Source organism: Gavia stellata, chromosome 28, assembly GCF_030936135.1.
Source record: "Gavia stellata isolate bGavSte3 chromosome 28, bGavSte3.hap2, whole genome shotgun sequence".
Taxonomy (NCBI): domain Eukaryota; kingdom Metazoa; phylum Chordata; class Aves; order Gaviiformes; family Gaviidae; genus Gavia; species Gavia stellata.
In genome coordinates, this window is record NC_082621.1 from 5934739 (window position 1) to 5959974 (window position 25236).

The window sequence follows — 25236 nt, forward strand, 5'->3', positions numbered from 1 at the left end:
TCGCTCTGTCGCGACAGCCCCCCAGACCACGCACACCGCCGGCCCCTGCGGACCCTCGCTCTGTCGCGACAGCCCCCCAGGCCACGCACACCGCCGGCCCCTGGGGACCCCCGCTCTGTCGCGACAGCCCCCCAGGCCACGCACACCGCCGGCCCCTGGGGACCCTCGCTCTGTCGCGACAGCCCCCCAGGCCACGCACACCGCCGGCCCCTGGGGACCCTCACTCTGTCGCGACAGCCCCCCAGGCCACGCACACCGCCGGCCCCTGGGGACCCTCGCTCTGTCGCGACAGCCCCCCAGACCATGCACACCGCCGGCCCCTGCGGACCCCCGCTCTGTCGCGACAGCCCCCCAGGCCACGCACACCGCCGGCCCCTGGGGACCCTCGCTCTGTCGCGACAGCCCCCCAGGCCACGCACACCGCCGGCCCCTGGGGACCCTCGCTCTGTCGCGACAGCCCCCCAGGCCACGCACACCGCCGGCCCCTGGGGACCCTCGCTCTGTCGCGACAGCCCCCCAGGCCACGCACACCGCCGGCCCCTGGGGACCCTCGCTCTGTCGCGACAGCCCCCCAGACCACGCACACCGCCGGCCCCTGGGGACCCTCGCTCTGTCACGACAGCCCCCCAGGCCACGCACACCGCCGGCCCCTGGGGACCCTCGCTCTGTCACGACAGCCCCCCAGACCACGCACACCGCCGGCCCCTGGGGACCCTCGCTCTGTCACGACAGCCCCGCCGCCCCGAACCGAGCTCCCGCCGCGGCCGCCGCACGCGGGCGCCCCTCCCGTCGCCATAGCGACAGGGCAGCGCGGCGCAAGGCCCCGGCGGGGCTGCCCGGGTCACGCCTGACAGAACCGGCCCCGCCGCCCCGAGGGACCCGGCCCGACCCGCGGCCGTTGGGTCCCCGTCGGGACCGTCCCCGGCCTCGTCCGCCCCGCCCGCCCCTTCTCCCGCGGGTGCGGCGCTGACGGCGGGAGCGGCGGGGGGGCTCTGTTGCGACAGGCAGCGCGGGCAGCCCGGGGGCCTTCCGCGGCGGTGTCGGCGGCGCCGGCGGCGAGGGCAGCGCGGCGGGTGAGAGCGGGACTGGGGCCGGGGCCGGGGTCCGCGTAGGCCCGGGGCGGGGGGGGACGGGTGGGCCCGGGGGATGCGGGGAGGGGGCAGTGAAGGTGAAGGCGGGGGCAGAGACCCGGGGAGGGAGCGCTGAAGGCGGAGGGTGCTCGGCGGGCAGGCCGGGGCCCTCGGGGCGGGCGGGCCTGGGGAGTCGCGCACGGTGCGGGCCGGGGCCGGGGCCGGGGCCAGGCAGGGACCCCCGGTGCGGGGCAGAGTCCGCACCCTTCTCCAACCCGCTCTCCGCCCTCAGCATGGACACTGACCTGTACGACGAGTTTGGGAACTACATTGGGCCGGAGCTAGACTCGGACGATGACGACGACGAGTTGGGCAGAGAGTCCAAGGATTTGGACGAGGTGAGCGGTGGGGATGGGTGGAGGGGCAGTATCTCATGGGAGCCTCATCCTGCCCCGTAACCCCCGCCGGGAGCAGGGGCTGAGCGCCATGGTCTTCACAAGCTGCCTGTGATTCCTTTTCCATGCCGGCCTCTGGTTCTGCAGTGAGGCTTTGTTCAGTGGTGGAATTTGACTCCCAAGGATCAGAGAGGATTTGGTTTTTAAAGGATTCAGCAACAGCTGCTCTCCTATTCCTGTCATAAAGGGAAAGACAAAGTTTCTGCTTGAATCATGGTTAGAACTGGGAGCTTCTGTAGCCCAAGCCACATTTGGCTTTTTTATTTGTGTTTAGTCAAACGGAGGATCCATACCCATTCAGTGAGGTCTTCAGGCCTTTAGTGACATGTGCTAATGCTACAACAGTATTACAAGGAGCTCAGCTCCCGGGTGGTGAAGACAGAGTAAGACTCCGCAGACACTAGAGGAGACCGACGAGGGCAGGGAGGACAGCAGAGGCTGTTGTGCCACGACGGGAAAGCATCGGAGGACCGAGGGAGCCCCTTCTAGTCTCCTGTTCCTGCAGTTCATCTGAAAGTGGTGTCTGTGTGTGATTGGAGTTGTGTTGTGCATGCGAGCGAGGGGCGAGAGTCGCTGCAAGTGCTCTTGCTGTTCATTTTCAAGCTGTCCCACAGCAGGAAGAGGTGTGTTGCTTACAGAGGGCACCTCTGCAGGCTGCTCTGCCGCTTGATGTGAGGTGCCGGGGCCATCTTGGTGGTTCCCTGGCTGGGTTTGTAGCTCTTTTTTGATGTACGATGCTGAGTCTGTACCTTCTGGGGTGATTGGCGTTTGTAAAGCAGTTTGGTGCCGGCAGCAGCTAAATGTGAGCATTGATTGCAGCTCGAGGATGATGACGATGATGATGATATGGGGGATCATGACGAGGACCACCCTGGGATGGAAGTGGTGCTGCATGAGGATAAGAAATACTATCCCACCGCCGAGGAGGTCTATGGGCCTGAAGTCGAGACGATAGTACAAGAAGAAGACACGCAGCCTCTCACTGGTAAGTGGTGAGGAAGCAGTGAGGCGGGTATGGAGGGCGGAAAAGACTCTTAATGGATCCTTGGAAAAGGGAAAATAATATTCCTTTCTGTTCTCCCCATCGGTTTTAATGCCCCTTTTGAATTCCCTCTCAGCCCTAGGAACACGTAGACTCTTGTTTGTCTAGCAGCGCGCAGATTTTGGCACTCAGGATTATTGCAAATGCCAAACAAACTATCTTTTGAAGAACAGATATCAGCAGATCCTGGAAAGATACTTAACGAGAAACAAAAATGCATTTAAGTCATCTAATTTGATCCTTCTAAAATAGAATAGAGTAGTTCAGTTGGAAGGGACCTACAATGATCATCTGGTACAACTGTTTTTATAAAAGCTAAAAGAATCTGTCAGCTTGAAAATCGTGTTTTTGTCTGCAAAACGCCCTGTTCCTTACAACTGTTTCTGAGCCTGCTGGGTTCAGGGTCTCTGGTAACAGTGTTTTATTGTTCTTTCTCTTGTTTTCAGAGCCTATTATTAAACCTGTGAAAACCAAAAAATTCTCTTTGATGGAACAGACGTTACCGGTCACTGTCTATGAGATGGAGTAAGTAATATGTAGGGGTTTTAAGCACGTAAGTTGGCTCAAGCCATCTGTGCTGTGATTTCCTCACTTTTTATTGTTTGCAGGCAAAGGTAGGGAGGCAGAGTGGTGTGTACTATGTGGAGGAGGCAGATTTCGGGGGGCATTGGCTTTGTTTCTTACTGATACTAGCAGCAGAACTGAGTGCAGCCGTTTCCCAGATTTTGAATCAAAAAGAAGGGGAAGAAAGTACAAGACTAACCATTTTACAGATATTTTTCCCTCCACATAATGCAGCGTAGTGCATGGTTTTCTGACAGTAGAATGTAAATCTTACTTCGACAGCTGATCCAAAGCTTGGTAATTGGAAACCCTTGTGGTGCAGGTTTGCTGAAGGCAAGTTTTCTTGACTGGCTCAAGAAATATTTATATGATCAGTATGTGGCACACCTCATGTTGGGACATTTTGTGTTGATCCCAGTGACCGTTGGCCCACTGCTGTCTCAAATTAATTCCCATCTGTCCTGGAGGGGTTTCCGGGGGAATTTTTATGCCGCTGGTTGTATGCAAAGTTGCGTTGTAGGTCAGCATAACGCTGCAGCTAAGCTGCACTTCTGCTGCACTTGATCTTCTCTGCTGGTTGTGCCCCACAAAGCAGCCCCTGGGACATCAGGGTTGGGAGAAGACCCTGGGAAAAAATCCAAACAAATTTAAAAACCAAGATATAATATTTCTCACAACTTTGGAAAGGAATAAAAAGTTGTTTACTTTCTCTATTAAAAACATATAATCTTAGCATCAACGTCTACATTTTGTCGATGGGTGGAGGGGCTCTGTATCCTCACGTGTATAGTGTTTCTGTATGTTGTCTTCTATTTGAGGATGAACAGATTGAGCTGCGTGAGTGTCTTGTTAGGCTCATCTTTCCATACGCCACTTCATGGCTAGTCAGAGCTTTTTCCAATTTTTAGTAGTCGTCTTCAAGTGCAGATCCCAGAACCAGATGCAGGCTGAGTAGCAGTTCCCTGTGTGCCAAACAGACCCCAGCGTGAGTAGTCCCTTTGCTTATCATCAAGGATCCTGTTATTTTCCAGCAACAAAATTCCGCTGGAGTTCATATTCAGTCAGTTGGTTACTTGGATGCCCAGGACCTTTTTGGCATGGCTGCTTCTCAGGGCTGTCCCCTGATACTGTCAGTTTGGCTGTGTTCATTGATCAGAGAGATTTTTGATATAGCCGGATATAAACCAAAGAGATGGCTGGGTCTTGTTTTTCTAAGCAGTCCATTTTGCTCTCAGTCAATGACCTGTACTCTTCATTATCTACTGCTTTCCTGAGCCCTGTGTCCTCTGCTTGTTCCATCTGTAATGAATTCCTCTTCATCCTGTTCATTGATATAAATGATTAGGATGGTGCCAAGAGAAATTCCCTGTGGGACTTAACCAGAAACCTGCAAGCTTGGTATCGATTTCCCATTTAGGCTTATTTTAAGACCAATAAGCAAGCTTTTAATCCGTATTGTTACTGATTTTTGTATTTTTTAGCTCTTAATCAAAATGTTGTATGCTAAGAAGTCTACTGCATCAGTGAAAATTGAAGTCCTTTTAAGAAGGAGATTATTTGACAGCACTTATTTTCTGCAGACCCATAGCAATGGATACTTGTTTTATAGCCTTCCGTTATTTTTTAGAGTAGTTGGTAATTCAGGATGTCAATTATGTTTTGGCTAGGGTCCGTGCAGAAGTGACCGGCCCATCATTACCCAGCTCAATTGCTTATTCTAAAAGATTTAAATTCCATTACTGTTTCCTTGAGTCCCTGGGAACGTCACTGTTTTAAGACCTGAAAATCAGAATTAATGGTCTGCGGAGCCCGGTGGCTACCTTTTAAAACTGTGTGGGGTGCTTGTTATCCAGCTCTGTGATTTACTTGACTGCCTGCCACTATTTGAGTGGAAGTATTTCATTATCTGAGTACATGGATGTGACTTTTGCTCTAATACTGACTAGAAGAGAAGAAAAATATTCAATAATATTCCATCGCTGGCAGTTTTACCAGCTCCGTATCCTCCCACCCACTGCCATCTGTCTAGGACTCCAACTCTCTTGTCCTCCCCATCTGGAAAGTGGGATTCTTCCTCCGCAGGGCATTGGCAGAATGAAAGTTTGGAGAGGATTCTGGGGGCACCTTGGATAGAAAGTGTAGCTGAAATGGCACCTACTTTTCTTAGACACAGCAGAAGCCTCCAACAGTCTTTTGTGTTTTGTTCCTCCAGTTTCCTGGCAGATCTGATGGACAACTCGGAGCTAATTCGAAATGTGACGCTGTGTGGGCACCTTCACCACGGCAAGGTAGTGTGAATATCCAGCGTATATTGGGTAGTAGTAATGATTTGTTTGTTGCTTACTTTTACCATTGCTCTTGACCCCTCGATCTCCGCAGCAGCAATCTCTTTCTGCTCCCCTTGCTAATGCAGTTATCTGTAGGTTTTCTTTCAGCCACGTGGAAATAGTAACATGCCCAACTTTCCGTACTGCTACTGGAGGGGTGAGATTGTACTTGTATCATCTGAACATAGTCACCTCATTTCTTTTGTGGTTTGGTATTTTTCAGACTTGTTTTGTTGACTGCCTGATAGAACAGACACACCCAGAAATCCGGAAGCGCTATGACCAGGACGTAAGTGAGCTTTTGGTGTATTCCTGCCCTGGGGAACATGGGTTGGCTTTTACACTCAGAGAGAGCATGACTATACGTGGGGAAAATGTGGTTTAGTGATTAGAATGTAAGATTGGAAAGCCAGAGCTCAGTCCTAATTCTGTCTCTGTCACTTACTTGCCACCTTAACTATGTGTCAAGAGTTACTGTGTCCTGCTTTAAACTTAATATTTGATACCACAATGTGATATTCTGACTCTGGTTTTGTCTTTGCAGCTTTGCTACACTGATATATTGTTCACAGAGCAAGAGGTAAGTGAGTCTTGTACGCGGTGATTTTTATCCAGTTGTCTCATGCTTTACTCGCAGTCACTTACTGTAGGCAGTTTCCTCTTCCATTTTAACATCTTTTTGTGCCTTCCACATTTTGATTATTTTCTTATCAATAAAATGATCTGTTCCTCTTGTTCACCTCAGTAAGATCCCTGGTCCAACTTTCTTCCATTTCCTGCAACCCTCATCTCCCTGTATGATTTTATTTATCTGAGATGATAAGCTGTGTGATGATGAAAATCTTTACCAGAGTTATCCCAGCATATATGTAACTCCTATTTTCTTTGAGGGAAAGAGGTAGAAGGGGTTCACAGCAATGATGGATGGGGAGAAAAACTATGATTTCAAAATGAGCATTATTTCTTCTCTGTTTCGTTTGACAGCAACTCTTAGCTAGGTGCTCTAACTCCATGTGGTTGGGAGCGAATGGGAATCTTATTTTGTCCTACTCGCTAAATATTGTCAGGACCAGAACAGGCCTGTGAAGCATTTCTTTCTCTTCATCTTAATGCTCTACTTTATACTCTGTGTGATCAAATCTTATGCTTTGAGGTATAACTTCATAGCAGCAAATGGGCAAAACCACAGAAAAACATGCATCTTCTGTCTCTGGTGTTGCATATTATACTTCCTCAGCTGAAATGAGGCATGGATTGTGCAGTGGTAGCTCACCAGTCTGAGCCAGTATAGATGGGGGAGCTGGGTTGGATACTGCAGCAATGTGAGGTTGTTCACTCCCTCCCTGGGAGTAACAGGATGTCCTGGATGGATGTTTACTTCTTCCCATCTATCTGATTTCCCTTTGGTCATCTTTTACATCTTTACATGGTGATCTATTTTTTTCTTTTAACTTATAATCTTGGTTTCTGTTTCCTGTTTTTCAGAGGGGAGTAGGGATCAAGAGCACACCAGTGACTATTGTTCTGCCGGACACCAAAGGAAAGTCTTTTCTATTCAACATCATCGACACTCCAGGTGATTGTGTAATCCTGAAAATCCTGTTTTGGGATGCACTTAGCTGAAAGCAGCTTGATGTGTGGAGCAGATACATGACCATGTGAACCAGGGTTTCTCTCATTAATAAACCCCTTTGGTCCTCTGGATAGTGCTATTGACAGGAGTAGAGCAGTGAAAACATGCACAGTGATGGCTAATGAGGGCCTTCAAAGAGCTTTTGTGTTGGATTGCGGTGGGATTTTGTAGCATTGGCTCTCAGAAAAACAAAGAAAGAATCTATACCCTGAAACCTCACTGCTTCATCTGGAAATATCACTTAGGTACAATGAAACCCTGGGAAGTTTTCTTTCACAGATAGAAACCCGTGTTTTATTCTGTGTTTTTTGTAGATGATTCCAGCCTAGTCCTGAGCCTTTAGCTAAGTTCATTCTTCTGAAATCACTTCCAGCAGTAATGACTGTGCAGCTGGCTTTTAGTCAGGCTTGTGTTTCTGATTAGCAAGCCTAACTGAGAACTAATGGGGCTGAAAATGTGTTTCACTCAAGTATATGAGAAGCACATGTAGAATTGGATTTTCCAGGTATCATGCACAGTGGGGACGCTGCTTTTCTTAAATGCTGTTTCCCCACAGTGAGACTCAGGAAGTTCCCTCAAGTCTCTGACAAGGTCATGTAGGGGGAACATAATCACAGATCGACTTCTTGTAAGAAACCAAGGCCAAACTTTAGGAAAGAGGGTCTTGGGACACATCTGTTGAGTTACAGCTCAAGATGAGGGAGGTTAGAGCGCAGGAGGAGACTGGAGGGAGAGGCATCTGTTGTTCTTTGGTGAGAAGTAATCTTCCTCCTTTTCCTGAAGTACTTGCACAGAACTGTGAGAAAAACAGTAAAAAATGTGAGGAAAAGTGCCTGTTAAATGAGTTGTTGTGTTTATTCTCAAAAAATAGCATTAAAGCTGAAGCGAATCCCTATACGGAGCTCTGCAGCCACTCCCGGGTCCCTGTCTGAGGAGGAAGCTGTCTGTGTTCTGCCTTGCTGGATATCAGTGACCAGAGCAAGCTGTAGAGCAGAGGGATGGCTTTCCACCCTCTGTGCTGCTGGTGTCAGGGCTTACTTTGGTTCTCACTACAATTTTGTGGTTTTGAAGGTCACGTCAATTTTTCTGATGAGGTGACAGCTGGTCTTCGTATTTCGGATGGCGTTGTACTTTTCATTGATGCGGCTGAGGGGGTGAGTGCCAGGTTCTCCTAGGGGTTAACTTCAAAATCTCTTCCTCTGGAGTCTTTGATCCTGCCTTAGCATGAAGGCCTGGGATGGGTTCAGCTTTCTGGGGTGAAGGGTTTTTGGAGTACAGTTTGGGAAGTAAGAGTGTTTTCCAGCCAAAACAGGGAGTCAAGCCTCTGGCTTGTGCGTCCAGGGCTGACGTGATACGTAAGACCTGTAGGCTGATTATCTAACTTGTTTGCATCTCCATCCCCATGATACCTAAAATTGAGCAGGTTATTTATATCAGAGATGTCCAAGGGGTAGGATTCAAGGAATTCGGTTGGGTTAGCACCTACTTCTGTATTTCAGGAAGATTAGCTGATTGCTGGTGGCTGAGCTTAGGCTTTTCCTTAGGCAGCCCTGTGTGTAAGGGTCGCTGCTTTGTCTGTCATGCCCTAGATAGCATTTTGCGGAGGGCTTTCCCTAAGGGGTGTTTGTGCTCGTTATTCCCTGCAGGTGATGCTGAACACTGAGAGGCTGATCAAGCACGCTGTGCAGGAAAGGCTCGCAGTGACTGTGTGCATCAATAAGATAGACCGACTGATCCTGGAGCTGAAATTGCCTCCAACAGATGCTTATTACAAACTCAGACATATCGTAGACGAAGTTAATGGTCTGATCAGGTATGGGTGTTTGGGATGATGCGGCATTAGTGCTTGCTGTCCCTGTTCTGTTGCAGGTGCTTTTCTCTGCGAGCCTTGTGTATGCCTAAAAACTCATGAGTTTGTCTCTTGATATGTTGAATCATAGAAAATGGGGCAGGAAGAACCATTAGAAATTCATCTCAGCCAATATATTGAATTATACAGAAAGAGCCAATCCTGCCTGAATTCTGACAAGCTTCATGGGATCAGCTCTTTTTTCCCCCATGAAAAAGTAGGGAAAGGTGACATATGACCGGAGCAGGGAACTTCTGTACTCCCAAATGTCTCAAATACATTGAGATTGTCCAGGCTGTATCCCAAATTGTAGGCTGAGATGTCTCAAAGCTCCTAAACTTTTGTTGCAAAACTAATAGGAACTTGGCTGTCCCAACCCCTAAACAGAGACTATGTATGATATTGCTATGGTCAGATCTCCTTGCAAGACCCTGCTCAGAGAAGGGAGGGACATCTTCTCTAGCTTTCGCAGTAGCAATGCATCGTTTCTGTGGGTTCTGCATCCAGGTGGTTTTTCTTAACAGCATTCTTCCTTTCAGTTTGTGTGCACCTGCACCATAGCCTGTATAACCCCAAACTGAATTTGCACGTGAGCTTGCTTGCATGTCTCTCTGTTCAGTTGCTACTGGCATCAAGCAGCTTGGAGCAGGATAATTTATCCTGTCAAGCATGCTTGTGAACTCATTAAAACTGTTTCGATTCAATTCTATCCCTGCATTATTTGGCTTGTATTACTTTTTCACTTGCTCGGTTGACCAACTTTGCTGCCTTTTTTTAGGGGAGGAAAAACTCTACTTGACAAAAAATACAAAGCACTTTTGCTGGTAACTTCTGAATTCTAGGCTTTAAATATTTCTTTGCACACTAATGCTTTGAAGTTTGTAGTCATAAAATGATACTCACCCTGAAATTCCTCTGATGGCAAGCATGCTGCAGCCTGTCTTAAGATGCTATTTAGCAATGTAGAATCCTTGCCTATCACATACTGCTGTTTGGTGTGGGAAGTGGATTGAAGTGTCTTCCTTGGTTCATAATATTGATTATTTTTTTTTTCTTGTCTCTAAAAACTCTCTGCTCTCAGCATGTATTCCACCGATGAGAACCTCGTTCTGTCTCCCCTTCTGGGGAACGTGTGTTTCTCCAGTTCACAGTACAGCATCTGCTTCACGCTGGGATCTTTTGCAAAGATTTATGCAGACACATATGGTGAGGATTATCCGGAAACCTTGTACACTTTAACATCTCATTTCCTAACTTTTTTTGTTGAGGCTTTCTAAGCCATTCATCTTTGACTTTCACTGCACACATATGGCCTGTATATGCGTTCTCGAATTTCTAGGAGTTGAGGGGTACTGCAGATCTGAGCCCTGGGTGGTAAAAAGCAAAAATACAGTTCTAACTAGTTTTTAGCTAGATAGTTTCTCCTGATAAATGTTTCTTGAGTCAGAAGCCAGTATTTTATACATATCCTTAAGCAGAAAAAACAAGTCCCACTATGACAGTTGAAGGCAAGTGTATTTGTTGTGCTTTGCCTCCTTATCAAACGGCTCAGGAGTGAAGCAGTTAAGTTCTGCCTGCCTTTTCACAAAAGTCTCCGGAGTCTGAGACTCAGCTGCAGCCAGGCACAAGCTTGGCCCACAAGGTTTTGCACTCTTGCCCTCTTTCTTTTTTAAGAAACTGTCTTTTTCTGGCTTTGATTTAATTTTCTGTTCCCCAGGTGCCCACTCAAGGCAACCTGCCACTTGTAAAAGTGGGCCTTTTGCTTGCATTAGCCAGCTGTACAGCCAAGACTTTTGAAGTCTCACACTGGGGAATTCGGGGTGATCTGTAGGAGCCATGAGCAGGGGAAGAAGGATGTTGTAAAGCAGCTGGCCTAGCTCTTGCAAAGAAGTTAGCCTGAGGGAGGATGAAGCTGTGGAGGTCAGGAACTGATGTGTCAGGACTATCGTGTGTCCTCGTGAGTGGAGAAATAAATGAGCTCCCTGAGCGTCACAGCATTAACTCAATGCCTGCTAGGATGATACCCCTTCTTTGGGGGACTGATAAAGATGCAGGCACAGTTGGCAGGAGATGCCATCCATGTGGGGCAGACATGAGCTGAGCGGGGACTTGAAGTTGGTAATATTTGACTGTGGCCACCAGGGATGTTATGTGCAGCCACCACACTTCAACTAACATGAGTTATAGTAGTTTAACTGTCAAAACCGCAGCCACCATGAAATTTCTTATGCTTGCACATCTGCCCACAGCAAAAGCTTGTTTGGAAACTGCTATAAATTATCACCACTGTCTTATTATTTGTAAATTCACCATGACAGACAAGCACTATGCTATTCCTTCAGCACTTGGGTATTTGGCTATGCACTTAGTGCATCAGCTGAAAAAGAGAAAAGAACCTGAAGATGTTCAGCAAGGCAGAAAATGCTTGCGATACGCCTGTGGGGCAGACAGGGTGTAAGCCATTGCAGCACCTTGGCACTACAGCATCAGGTTGCAGCATTAACGTTTGGAAAATGAAGCGGATGTAACTGGGTTCCTGCAGCGTGGCATCTGGCAGGCCAGGTCTTCTCAGCTCTAACCTTGTGTGTAATTGAGAGAGTTGAAATGTTCCTGAGAAGCAACTGTGCGAACCCACAGTGTACCTGGGCTGCTGCTGTCGTCCTTGGTGGACTGTTTTCTGCCCGCCTCTCTGCCTGGTCTCCCCAGGTGAGGGCTTCATCATATATTCAGAATTGGGACCAAGTGTTCACTCAGCAGCATCGGTCCCTTAAATTAAATCCTCAGGGTTGTTTTAAAAACCAAAATGCAAGGATTTCCAAGGTGAGAGAAATACAGTGTCATCTGAGAGACTTTTGCCATTTGCTTTTTCCCTTTAGGAGACATCAATTATCAAGAGTTTGCAAAGCGGCTTTGGGGTGACATCTACTTCAACCCAAAAACGTAAGAAGCCTGTTTAAACATCTATTAGTTTATTGCTGGTTTTTTCCCTCCTTTTCCTGTAAAACATGAACTAGACGACCACCCAAGGTCCCTTCCCACCTGAGTTGTCCTGTGATAGAGTGGTATCTGGGAAGGGTTGAGTCAGGCCTCCTGCTTGGTGTGAATCCATGTGGTTCTCCTGAATCCCATAAGTGGGAGCAGGGGACCTTTTCTGGCCTTCGTTTGGAGTAAGCGTGACTCCAATGAGTCATTGACTCATGGACTGCTTCCCAGGGAAATTGAGAGGGAGAAGATAACCTGGGAAGAGCAGAGGCTGTGTTTGCAGCAGGGGTGCTTGCAGGCTGCAGGGTGCTTGCTCCTCATGTCTCTCCTTTTGTCCCCCAACAGCCGCAAGTTCACTAAAAAGGCCCCAACGAGCAGTTCCCAGCGCAGTTTTGTGGAGTTCATTCTGGAGCCCCTGTACAAGATCTTGGCTCAGGTATGTGGTGGTTCATTCTTCTTTCCACAGTCCCAGATAGGAGCAGCCAAGGGCTGAACACTGGATGATGGTATGTCTGGTGCCTGTGGGACTCGCCTGTCCTGTTACGCAGCGGGATCTTCACAGATTTCTGGGTTTGGGGGTGCAGAGCAACAGTTGCTCCTTGCAAATATAGCCCTATATTTGCAGAGTCAATAGAACTGCCTTTGCTCTTTCTAGTATGCTCTAATATCAGCCAAGTGATAATTTGAACCAACCAGCCAGTTCTCATGTGAGCTCTAAACCAGAGCAGGTCAAGAGCCCTGAGGGAGACAGCTGGTGTGTGAAGCTGCACCTGGGAGTTATTGGCCTGGACCCCCGCAGCAAAGCTGAGAGTGGTGCTTGTTGTCTTGCAGGTGGTGGGGGATGTGGACACGACCCTGCCCAGGACTCTGGATGAACTTGGCATCCACCTGACCAAAGAGGAATTGAAATTGAACATTCGGCCCCTCCTGCGGCTTGTCTGCAAGAAGTTCTTTGGGGAATTCACAGGTAAATGCTGTTTGTCTTCCTTTCCACAATCTTCCCAATACCCTAGCCCTTAACTCTGTTGATGTGAGACTGTATTTCAACCTTTGCACAGATCCCTTCTCAGCTTTCCAAATATAAAATCTTAAGCCATTTGCCCGAAGGACAGCTTGAGACACTGCTCACGTCTTCCCCATTTCTGTGGGTCCACTGCAGTCAGAATGGCTTTGCCTTGTGTTTATTGGAGTCTGTTACTTTCCTCTACACTGCATAATCGTGTTCTCATGAAGTATTACTTTTCCAGGCTTTGTGGACATGTGTGTGCAGCATATCCCATCCCCGAAGGTGGGAGCCAAGACGAAAATTGAGCATACCTACACTGGTGGCGTCGACTCTGATCTAGGGGAGGCCATGAGTGAATGTGACCCTGATGTAAGGAAACTCTTCTGCTTTGCTCTGAGTGTCCAAAAGCGTGGCAAATATGCCCTCCTTTCACTGCCTTGACAGGGCAGCTGCCTCCTAGGCAGCCATCTGCACAGATTTGACTTCCAGCATTTTGAAACCTCTCATCCGATACTGAAACAAATCTCTTAACTCTGAGAAACTTTAGCCGCCTGCCAGGGCAGCCCTTGAGAGAGAGAATTGTTTGACAGTGTTCAGAGAAGAACAGGACTAGGTCAGGACTTCAGAGCACGTGGGAACTGCAGGGTGGTTTTGTGTCCTTTTGCAGCCTTTTTGTCCCTTTTCCTTGAAGTTTGATTCTCGCTCCAAACTCTGAGAAAACTGATCTGAACGATACTGATAAAAATAACCCTACATTAGTTAGTCAGCACCTTTCCTATCAAAGCCTTGCAAAAACCTTCCTCCTCAAACAGCTTGTACTGAGCTGTCATTCAGAGTTGTCTAGAGCCACCAATGCCAGCCAGCAACTGGTGAGGAATTTGCCCATGACTTTTGCTCTAATGTCTGGAGAGAAAATGAATGCTTATTTTAATGAGTTGTGATTACTCACATAAAACTGTACAGTGGTGACTGTCACCGGATCACCAGTCCCTTATGGGACTGAGAGCTGTGATCTGTGGAGGCTTGGGTGCTCTGCCCTGAGGTCGTTTGCAGGCCAGCAGATGACATTTCTTCTCATGGCTTTGTCCCAATCACTATTTACTCCTTCATAAGAGGGGGGAGGAGAGCTCCAGAGAAGTCCACCAAAGTCATTCTAGGGGTCTCCATACAGGGCAAGAAGATGTAAGGCTTCCAGTGGAAGGAAATGAAGGACTTGGCAAGTCAAAAGAAGTCTTTCTAATTTCCAGCCCATTAATCCCTTTGTATCCATGAGTCCTACCAGGTCTGTGTCTGTTTCTTGACTGTATTTTGAAAGAGGCTTATTTCTCTCCCTCTCTCTCTCTCTCATGGGAAGGGTCCCCTGATGTGTCACACAACAAAAATGTACAGCACAGACGACGGCGTTCAGTTCCATGCCTTTGGCAGAGTGCTCAGTGGTACCATCCATGCTGGGCAGCCAGTGAAGGTCCTTGGAGAAAACTATACTCTGGAAGACGAGGAGGATTCTCAGATCTGCACTGTTGGACGCCTCTGGATCTCGGTTGCGAGGTATGGAAAGCTCTGGCAACATGTTCATTTGGGAGAGGAGTCACCTGCCGTTGTTGCTGTCAGGGACAGGGAGGAGGACAGCACTGCAAGGGGCCTGCGGCTGGCAGCAGCGAGCGCTGCAGTGATGCTCCCCTGTCTTTCAGGTACCACATTGAGGTAAACCGGGTTCCTGCTGGCAACTGGGTGCTGATAGAAGGAGTGGACCAGCCCATAGTGAAGACTGCAACCGTCACAGAGCCTCGGGGCAATGAGGAGGTACTGTGCATAGCTGGTATCGCTCAACCTTACAGGGAGTCAAGGTGATGGAACACATCTCAAAGGCTCCAGTGGCGAGGTTAAAGAAACCTTGTCTGCCAAGGTGCCAGGGCACAAGAGCTGCTAAGGGAAACAGAACAGCTTCAGATGCAGTGTTTAACTCCAGTGGCCATTTCATGATGCAGAGATTCAGCTCTTTGTCCTTATCTGGTTTCAGGCTCAGATATTCCGTCCTTTGAAGTTCAACACCACATCTGTCATCAAAATAGCTGTAGAGCCAGTCAACCCCTCAGAGCTCCCCAAAATGTTAGATGGTCTCCGCAAAGTCAACAAGAGTTACCCCTCACTTACTACTAAGGTATTTCTGGTGTATGTGTGGCTGTTTTCAGCTCATGCTGTGAGCTACCTTGTAGGGTGACCTTAAATATTTTTCTTACTGTTGGTTGTTTTGTTTGTTGTGGGTTTTTTCATGCTGTTGCAATTGATCTCATAAATCATATGGAAATAGCAGAAAACTGTAAATCCAGCAGAAAAACACACACCTTGCTGTGCCAGGGAAGCAGCTTTCTGCAGAGCACACCAGCTCTTTCTGCTAGAAAAGGCTGTGGGAGCTTTCCTTGGGGTGCTCTGATCTTAACCGATTTATTTAAAGCTGGTACTTCCTCAGGCTTGTGTAGGAGCCTGGAAGGCAAGGGCCTGTGAGCAGTAATGCTGTCAGTTGAACCCGTCTTTTATCTTTTAGGTGGAAGAGTCTGGGGAGCACGTGATCCTGGGGACAGGGGAGCTCTACCTGGATTGTGTTATGCATGATCTACGGAAGATGTATTCAGAGATTGATATTAAGGTGAGGAAATGAGAGGGGGATTTTCCTAGCTGGGGAGGGTGTTTTGTCCCCCTATCTCAGAAGAATGGGAAAATAAAGGTAGCTGCACGTACAGCATTGATTTTGTCAGTTCCTTTTAAAAGGAAAGAAAGGGCTGTTAGGATTGAAAAGTAACTCTTACAGCCTGACTGTGTCACACCATTGTGATTGAGAACCTGAAAATTGGCTTGGAAGAGGGGGATGTGACTATGTTCCAGCCTTTTCCTATACTTCAGCCATTGCCTGGCTAGCATCAAATAAATAAATTGAGCAGACTTTTTCATACCTGGAATTATGTTTAAATGTTCCTGTCTTGTCTGAATAAAGGATTTAGTAAAGCTGTCTGTGCAGGCCTCAGTGGTTCATACTCAGTGCTGATTAAAACACTGTCAGATGAAACAGTTTTTTCTTGTAGGTGTTCAAAGGTTTCAAACAGTCTCTTTAAAAGCAAAAAAGTACTTGAAAACCTTACAAACCTGTTGTCATTATTCCAGGTCGCCGATCCAGTTGTGACATTCTGCGAGACAGTGGTGGAAACGTCATCCCTGAAGTGCTTTGCTGAGACACCCAACAAGAAGTAAGAGCCCGTGGGCAAGCTGGGCATTGGAGACAGGCAGATGGAGGGGTTCACTGGAGACTAGACTTCATCGTCTCCAAGGGGTCTGTTCTCAGTGGCTGTTGTCCAGACAAGTGGTGCGTGCCTGAGTTGGCAGTCTTCTGTTGCAGCAGCTCTGCTGAGCTGCTCAGTAACACACTTGAGGCCCAGGGATGTTTCTGTGCTTTGTGGGAACTCTCAGAATGGAGGGAATAAAGACAGATCCACATCCTCCTTTCTTTTAACTAAATTTCACACCTTCTTGGCAGTTTTGTGGTGTTTCCAAGACTAGGAGATGTATTGGGACCCTAGAGCAGGTGCCAAAGAGCCCAGTGCTGCCTTCAGTAACTCCCCAAACGTTTCATGAGCAACAGCTTTGTCTTCTTTTATACATTCTTAACCTTGAAATGGATTTTTTCTTTTCTGGTGATGCACTGGAGCCTTACAGCCTGGTCTCCTCTTCCTCCCCCAGCAATGCATTACGAGATGCACATGTTTGAAAGAGGGAGGCCTGTGAGGAAACATAGGCTGAATAACCAGGATGAAATCTAGGAGCACAGGAGACTTTTAATGCCTGAATTTTCAGGGAAATCCTAATCTGTCATATGGTGAAGATGGCTTTCCTGTCTTTCCCTGTGGTTCTTACCCTCCTTTAGTCTGATATACTCTCTCCATGGTTGGCAGCCTTATTTCTGGGAACAGAAAGGTTCCAGTCTTAGGTCAGTCTTTGAACTGTTGGGCATGTGGAGTGACCTGCTCTGAGGGCAGGTTACTTGCGTTGGCGAGGTCCTCCGAGGCAACATCCCGTGTGTTGGACACAATGAGTGCTGGCTCTGATAGAGGCATATTGACTGGCCCATGGGCTTCCTTCTGCAGCACTGATGAGCGCTGGACATATGGCAGGAGGGATGGAGCCGTGCTGTCCCTTAGCAGTCTGCTTCTGGAGATCAGCAGACTTTTGGAGAGCAGTTGTTAAGCACATGGGCTGTCTTTACAAGCAAGACAGTAACAGTGAAGGACACGGATGGCTTAATCTCCCTAGCTGTGTTCGAGGCAGTGTGCAGTCCCTGAGGTCCTGCCAATTACTCCCTTTTCCATCATTCTGCAGACTAATTGCATCTGTCTCTCTTCTCAGGAACAAGATCACAATGATTGCTGAGCCTCTTGAGAAGGGACTCGCGGAGGACATTGAAAATGAAGTGGTCCAGATAACGTGGAACAGGTATGACTGATCTGGGGAGAGCAGGAATCCATCTAGAATCAAATAATTGGGGGGAAAAAAGGGAATGCTGGGATCTGCAAGGTGCACAGTATCAGCCAACAGCCTTTAGGCAGGGGTCCTGTGTCCAGCATTGCTACCAGGTAGTCCTTGATCATCCCTCCCCAGCAAATGAGTTGCTCCAGGTAAAAAGCTGAAGCCATTTTATGCCTGAAGGGAATAGGGTCATAAATATGTTGTGACTGCAGGTCAGATACTTTTTTCCTAAGGTTTCTTCTCCTCTTCTTCTATCAGAAAAAAGCTGGGTGAATTCTTCCAGACCAAATACGACTGGGATTTGCTGGCTGCACGTTCCATCTGGGCCTTTGGGCCAGACGCCACTGGCCCAAACATCCTAGTAGACGATACGCTGCCCTCAGAGGTGAGAAACACAGGCAGGGGGTTTATGTTTCAGTGAGACATTTGTCCTGTGGTGGCAAGAGGTGACAGCTCCTTCCAGAACCTGCAGCAATGTCCTAATGCTGTTGGAGGGCTCATTGGTTTGCCAGATCTCAGTTCTGCTGTACTTACTTCATCATACTCCTACGCTGGCTAGCAAATCGCCTGTTATTTTTCAGGTGTTGCTATTTGGGCCAACGTCCTCAAAATTGGCAATTAATCAGCTTGCCTTTCGGGATTACCGAAATACGGACTCTTCTAATGTATAGCTCTAGACGCCAAACTCTGAAGATGATGCTCCTGAGCTGTGAGAGGGAGGGATGGACATTGGGACTATCAAGGGACATTGCTGCTCTTCTAGGAACTGGTTTTTAAACATTGGGTCTGTCTGTTACTGCCTTGTGATGCAGATTTGGTCTCTGAAGCAGTCTGTCTGTCTGTAGGTGGACAAATCGCTGCTGGGCTCTGTGAAGGACAGCATTGTGCAGGGATTTCAGTGGGGGACCAGGGAAGGGCCTCTCTGCGATGAATGTAAGTAGGACCTGTGGAGAAGTGTAGCTAATAAGATCAATTAAATTCTTCCATCTCTAAGCATTCAAGTCTCTTTGCTGGTGCAGTCCCTCAGTGGCCAGTTCCCTTCTCACACCACAGCTGGGGACAACTGTGGGGATGGGTGACAAGGGAGATAACAGAACCTCCCCCTTTTTCCTGGCTGCAGATGCCACCCAGGTACCAGCACTTCCCACCTGCCTACAAACTAGGGCCTGTTAGCTGGCAAGCTGGCTCCCCCAGACCTTGGCTCTGCTCCTCATATAGTTCAGGTGCAGATCACTGAGCACCCTGCAAGATACGCTGCTGAACTGCCTGTCTTGGACATGCAGGGTTAGGACATGGTCATGCTTTCCCTGCTGAAATTAAATTTAGAACAACTTCTTCTAGTGGCTCTAGGTCTTTGGATGTTTGCTATGTGCTGAGGGTCTCTGGGGATGCATGGTTGGTGCTGGTATGGCAGAGAACATCCCCCCTCAAGTCACTTGCTGTCATTTCTGCCCTTCCTCAGTGATCCGCAATGTGAAGTTTAAGATCCTGGATGCAGTGATTGCTCAGGAGCCCTTGCACCGGGGTGGAGGACAGATCATCCCAACGGCCCGGAGAGTGGTGTATTCTGCTTTCCTGATGGTGAGGACTACACTGTGCATGACAAAGACTGAACCTCGTGCTGTGCCGGCTCCTGTGCGCTCCAAGGAGTGCGGGTTGCACGTGTGCTGCAGTATCTGCCCCAAGGATGTTGGTTTAAACTGACTCATTCATCCATTAATGTTTCCAGCACGCTTGTGGGCTGGCAGACGGGTTTTACAAGCAGTCACGTTCCAGTCTGGCTGGAAACTTGTGTGCATCTGCTCTGTCTCCCCTTTTTGCTACTGCTTGGCTTGCTGGGAAGGGTGAGCGTGGGGGAGAGGGAAGCATATGACTCATGGCCAGAAGGAGAAAAGCTCCTTTCAGTGTTTGATGTTGGTTTGGGCAGCCATGGGGCAGCAGGAACCCTTTCATACCCCATCAGGCACTGTGTTTGACCAGAGCATGCCAGTCTCTGACTCTTCCTTGAACCAAATCGTGTTGGTGCTGCTGGAGGCTCAGTGTCTGTGTCCCTTTCTCCCCACAGGCCACCCCTCGCTTGATGGAGCCGTACTACTTCGTGGAGGTGCAGGCTCCTGCTGACTGCGTGTCTGCGGTGTACACGGTCCTGGCCAGGCGGAGGTGAGCTGCTCTGACCAGCTGGCATCACCCTAGTATTGCAAAGCAGCAACTGCTCGCTTGCGTTGCTAGAGATGTTCACAGTCCTAGCACCGCTTGTAAAGTGAGGGGACAGGGTGAAATCTGTATGAAGTGACAGCTGGAAGCTTCCTTGACTTATCCCAGCCCCTGTGATGTGTGGGGAGGTGGATGTCTAGGATCACACGCAGCCTTTGGTTTGTGCCTGGTTCCTCCTGAGTGGCAGAGAGGAGAATGTATAAAGGGACATGAGACGCCACCGGGAGTAGTGTGTTCAGCTCTGGGGCCCCCAGCATAAGAAAGACATGGACCTGTTGGAGTGAGTCCAGAGAAGGGCCACGAAGATGATCAGGGGACTGGAGCACCTCTCCTATGAGGACTGGCTGAGAGAGAGTCAGGGTTGTTTAGCCTGGAGAAGAGAAGGTTCCGGGGAGACCTTATAGCAGCCTTCCAGTACTTAAAGGGGGCCTGCAGGAAAGATGGGGAGGGACTCTTTATCAGGGAATGTAGTGATAGGATGAGGGGTAACGGTTTTAAACTGAAGGAGGGCAGGTTTAGATTGGGCATTAGGAAGAAATATTTTACCATGAGGGTGGTGAGACACTGGAACAGGTTGCCCAGAGAAGCGGTGGATGCCCCAACCCTGGAAGTGTTCCAGGTCAGGTTGGACGGGGCTTTGAGCAACCTGGTCTAGTGAAAGGTGTCCCTGCCGTGGCAGGGAGGTTGGAACTAGATGATCTTTAAGGTCCCTTCCAACCCAAACCATCCTGTGATTCTATGACATACAGGAAGACTAATCTTTTGACATGTTGGCAGAGGCCACGTGACGCAAGATGCTCCAATCCCAGGCTCCCCTCTCTACACTATCAAAGCCTTCATCCCAGCCATTGATTCATTTGGGTTTGAGACAGACTTGAGGACCCACACACAGGGACAAGCCTTCTCGCTCTCTGTCTTCCACCACTGGCAGGTAAGTCCATGCCCTGGCGAGATGGGGAAGAGGGACATGGTAGGATCAGGCACCAGGTAGGTGCTCGCAGTAGAGCTCAGTGCCACAGCTCATGCAGAGCAGGACAACTTCTCTGGAGAACATCCTCAAAGGATCTTGAGTTGGGGAGGCTTTGTACGCTAGCTATTAAGTGTCTGCCAGGAGCCAACGGCTTTGTTCCAAGTCAGATCACCCTTTGTCCTAGTGAGGGAGTGCTGAATGCTGCTGCTTGCTGAGCATAAGGGTGCTTTAGTGCTTGGAGAGAGGGCATCCTTGTGCGGCAGAAGGGAAGCTGTTTGGGTGTACTCGGTGCTCTGCAGCTTGGGAAGCGGAGGGCTTGGAGCAGGGCTTGGACTTGTTGGTCTGTCATAAGACATGGGTTGCCACACTTCAGCTTTGTCTCTCAGAGGTGGCTTTTTAAACCTATGGAAAACAGGGTTTGGGACAAAACACTGTCTTCTGGCCACTTCTCTGTCTGGGACAAATCGAGTCTTGTGGGAGCTACCACTGTGAGCCTGTGAGATGCACAGCTACTTGTGGTACAGCCAGGTGGGCGCAGCAGCAGTGACTGAGCCCCCAGAGCTGGCTTAAAGGTCGAGATGTAAAAGCCCGAGGCTCGGCTCTGAAAAGAGTAACTGTGCCTGATTTCTAGAGAGGGTTGTGCTGACTGGGACCTACGTGGGTTGTTCTGGTTAACAGGTTTTTAGAGGTCTTGGAGTACATCAGCAAGTGGGGAAGGTGGGACGTGTTCTTGGCTTGGGTTAGCAACACCGTATTAGTGACTTCTCGCAGGAATGATCACTAGTAGTGACGTGACAGTTTTTCTGTGCCAGGAGAACAGATGGGGTGTTGGGCTGTCACACCAAGGCCGGGGGTGTCTGCAGGGCCCAGGGGTGTTTCCCATTGCAGTTCAGCTCTCCAGGAGTTTGAACCAGCCCCCAGCATTGGTCTCACATCCTGGCCCTGCATTTCAGATTGTGCCTGGTGACCCCTTGGACAAGAGCATCGTCATCCGACCCCTGGAGCCCCAGCCAGCCCCACATCTGGCCAGAGAGTTCATGATCAAGACCAGGCGTAGGAAGGTACGTCTGGGAATAGTCCCTATAGCATCCCTCTATCCATCTGTACCAGCAGCTGAGCTGTTGCGGTGTTGTCCCTTGGACATGCCACGTCCCCTCTGTGTTCCCAGAGTGGACCGATGTCCTCCGTGCCTTGGGAGTTCCCTAACTCTTTATCCCTCATGCTGTATGTTGGTGCCTGTGATGGTCCCGGTGCCTGTGATGGTCCCATGAGTGACTCATCTGGCAGCAACTCCAGCCAAAAGCTGAGCCCCGCTCCCTTCCCAGCACCCATCTAACCCCATGGTGGCCTGAGTTAGTCTATTTGTCCTGCAGAAAAAGCAACAACTGGTTTCTGTGCTGGTTTAGGGAGCCGGACTGAGTGGTTGGAGGGGCACCTGGGACTGCAGAGGGAGCAGAGGGAATCAGCCTCCCCTTTGGAGGGCAGTGAGCTGGTAGAATCACAGAATCATTAAGGTTGGAAAAGACCTGTAAGATCATCAAGTCCAACCATCACCCCAACCCCACCATGCCCACTAAACCATGTCCCACAGTGCCACGTCTACGCGTTTTTTGAACACCTCCAGTGATGGTGACTCCACCACCTCCCTGGGCAGCCTGTTCCGGTGTTTCACCACTCTCAGGAAAGAAATTTTTCCTGATATCCAGCCTAAACCTCCCCTGGCGCAACTTGAGGCCATTCCCTCTTGTTCTATCGCTAGTCACTTGGGAGAAGAGACCAACACCCACCTAACCACAACCCCCTTTCAGGTAGTGGTAGATACGCTCAGCAGCAGCAACCACATATTTGCAGCTCCCTGACAGACTGTTAGATGTCTTCAAGCCGCTGAGCAGTGCCTGATCCCTTGCAAATTTTCTTGCCTCCTCTGGAGCCTGAAAATGTATCTTACTGCAGGACACCAGGGCTTTTTTGTGGGATCTCTGCCTTGATGGCTGTATGGGTGCTGGCTGCCGGAGGAATAACCTCTGGTTTTATGGTCATCCTGCAGGGCCTGAGCGAGGACGTGAGCATCAGCAAATTCTTCGACGACCCCATGTTGCTGGAGCTGGCCAAGCAAGACGTTGTTCTCAACTACCCCATGTGAACGTGCTGCTGCGGCATGAGGGCTGACCTGAGTCCTGGCCGGTGTCTGTCTGTCCTTCCCCATCCCCGCTTGCCCAGCCTTGGCTCCTGGACGCTCGTGACATGCAGGGAACCGCTCCTCAAGTCGCTCTTTCATGGCTGTAGAAGTCTCCCTGGGTATTCATGGACTGCGCGCTCAGGGCCTGCCCCCAACAGGGAACAGCCCCAAGCGCTGATGCTTTTTGTGTTATTAGTCTTCAGCCATTGTGGCCTCCAGTGAGGAGATTTTCCCTTTGGATAGGCTCTCTCCAGGCACACGGGTTATCCCCGGCTGCAGCAGAGCAGCGTGAATATAATGTCAAGATTACGAAGGACTGAGCGTAAACGTGCGTCAAGCATTTGAGCTTTCTGCTAACCTGCTCCTGGCTGCCGGGGGGTGTTTTGCCTTGGACAAAGCACGTCCTTGGGCAGCTGAGGAAGGTGGGGATGCTGGAGGGGGGTGCTTCTACCAGCCTCCCCAGGAGAAGAGTCAAGTGTGGCTTTTGCCTTTTTTGTACACCTTTTTTCAACCCTTGTAAACGTTTTAATACAAACTTCCACGCAGGGCTCAGTCTGATTGCGCCAAGGGAAGGCAGCGCTGTGAGAGGCTCTGCCTTCACTGGTGCTTAGAGCACGCACTGCCCCAATTCCCCCTGTCCTCAGCGCTGTCCCACCCCCAAGTGCTCCGTGTCCCCCAGCCATCCCTGTCCTGCCTGCAGTAGCTAACTGACCGGCCAGCCCAGGACAATCCTGTGCCACACTAAGATTTTCTTCCTTTCTCACGAGGTCTGGGGCTCCTACTGTGTTTTCAGGGGATCTCATCAGCTGTTTGTGTTCTGAAAGGTTTTTAGTGCTCCCTGTCCTCTCCACTGCCCCAGCTCCTCGCTCTGCGTCTGGACTCGGCCCCGAGTCCGCTCCCCAGTGTGTGCTGTGAAAGTAGGGCTGGTTTACATCTCGTGGGGGCATTTACACCCTCTCTTTCCCCTGGCCCTGCTCTGCTGGTGCAGCTGCCCCCCCCAGATTGAGCCTTGCCTGGGATCGCCCTGATGCTGCTGTGCTGAATTTGGCCACGGCAGCCTGGTCCGGCCTCAGATGCGCCTCTGGGAACCTGCCCCAGAGCATCCCCATGCTCAAAGGTCTCAAGATGGCTTGGGGGGGCACGCAGCATCGCGGGAGCAGAAGGTAAAGCCAAGGACACCCTTCCCCTCCAAACCCTTTCCCAGCTGCTGGTAGAAACTGGGAGGCATTGGGCTGGCGTAGACATGGGGGATAGGAAACAGCCTCGGGAAAGGGTGTCCCGCCATCCAGCGGTGTGCCGGATCTCTGTGGAAGCTGGATATGGCGGAGGATAATTCAGGGCCACCGCTCACCAGCGGGGCTTGGAAACTGGGGAGGGGGAAGGATTTCCTGCCGCTGCCGGTGGACAAGGGCATCGCCCGCATATGCTGCCCCATCCCATCCGCCCAGCGGGAGGGTGTGCGGTGCCGGGGCTCCAGCCCTATCTCTGGGCTCAGCCTTTCCTGCCGGGCAGTGCCGGGAGCTTCCCCCTCACCTCCCGCATCCGCCCTGGCACCGCCGTGCGCCACGTTCCCCTCCTGCCCTGGGGTGAAGTGGGGTTCAAGTCCTGCCTGGTGCGGGCAAGACCAGCCTTACAGCCTGGCCAAAACCTGCCCACGGCCTCGCTGGGGGTGCTCTTCATCTCCCAGTACAGCCCAGTGCCAAACTGGGTCTCTGGGGACCAGGCCAGGCATCTCCTGGAGCAGCGCAAGCCTAAATTGCTCACGCCAGGGCTGCAGCAAGGTCAGCGCCCGTGGGGCCGGCAGCAACTCAGTGCTGCGCAGCACGTTCCCGGCCTCCAGGGATGCGACCCCAGCTCTGGAGCCAAGCACTCGGCCGCTCTGTCCCAGGACATCCATCATTGTCCAGGATGGCTCTGATCCCAATCCTGGGCTCTCCAGGGCCAGATAACGGGGCTGGAGGGTGGTGTGGGGGCACCCCTACACCCACGGGCCTTGGTGCCAGTCACCCCTGCCCTCCGGAGAGCAGAACCACGGGGTGGCAATGCCCGACGGGTCCCTACGGATCTGAGCATCACCCTGGCTTTCACCCCCGGAGAGGTGGCAGGATACGGCCCAGGCAGGCGTGGGAAGGAGCCAGTTCTCATGCAGGCTGTTCCCAGCAGCTGGAAAACGCTGACCCGTGGCAGGGCCCGAGCAGCCACGCGAGCTCTCGCAGCTGAAAACCCGGCCCCGCACGCACAGGCTGGGAATTTTCCGCGGAAACCGCTCTTCCCTGGGAACAGGGGCTGCGTGCAGCCAGACCCTGACCCCCAGCCCCTTTTGAGCGGCTGGAATTTCCCCCGTGCCGGCAAATCAGCTTTGCAGGGTGCCCAGGGAATGCGCCAGTCCGGGGCAGCAGCGAAGGTAAACTGAGGCACGCCAGCATGCAG

At 50.4% G+C, this 25236-nt stretch overlaps 1 protein-coding gene across 1 annotated transcript; it reads left to right on the top strand.

Moving 5' to 3' along the window:
• The first annotated feature begins 1061 nt into the window (after nt 1-1061).
• EFTUD2 (elongation factor Tu GTP binding domain containing 2) lies at nt 1062-23321 on the top strand. The gene is made up of 28 exons (XM_059830618.1): nt 1062-1073; nt 1363-1468; nt 2345-2510; nt 3014-3092; nt 5344-5419; nt 5682-5747; nt 6003-6038; nt 6944-7034; nt 8163-8245; nt 8738-8904; nt 10022-10146; nt 11817-11880; nt 12268-12358; nt 12754-12889; nt 13170-13297; nt 14283-14476; nt 14620-14731; nt 14949-15089; nt 15474-15575; nt 16088-16170; nt 17324-17410; nt 17702-17828; nt 18289-18376; nt 18906-19024; nt 19509-19603; nt 20435-20588; nt 21581-21688; nt 22675-23321. The coding sequence occupies exons 2-28, from the start codon at nt 1364-1366 to the stop codon at nt 22768-22770; spliced, it is 2919 nt and encodes a 972-aa protein (XP_059686601.1). The 5' UTR covers nt 1062-1073; nt 1363; the 3' UTR covers nt 22771-23321.
• The last annotated feature ends 1915 nt before the right edge of the window (nt 23322-25236 follow it).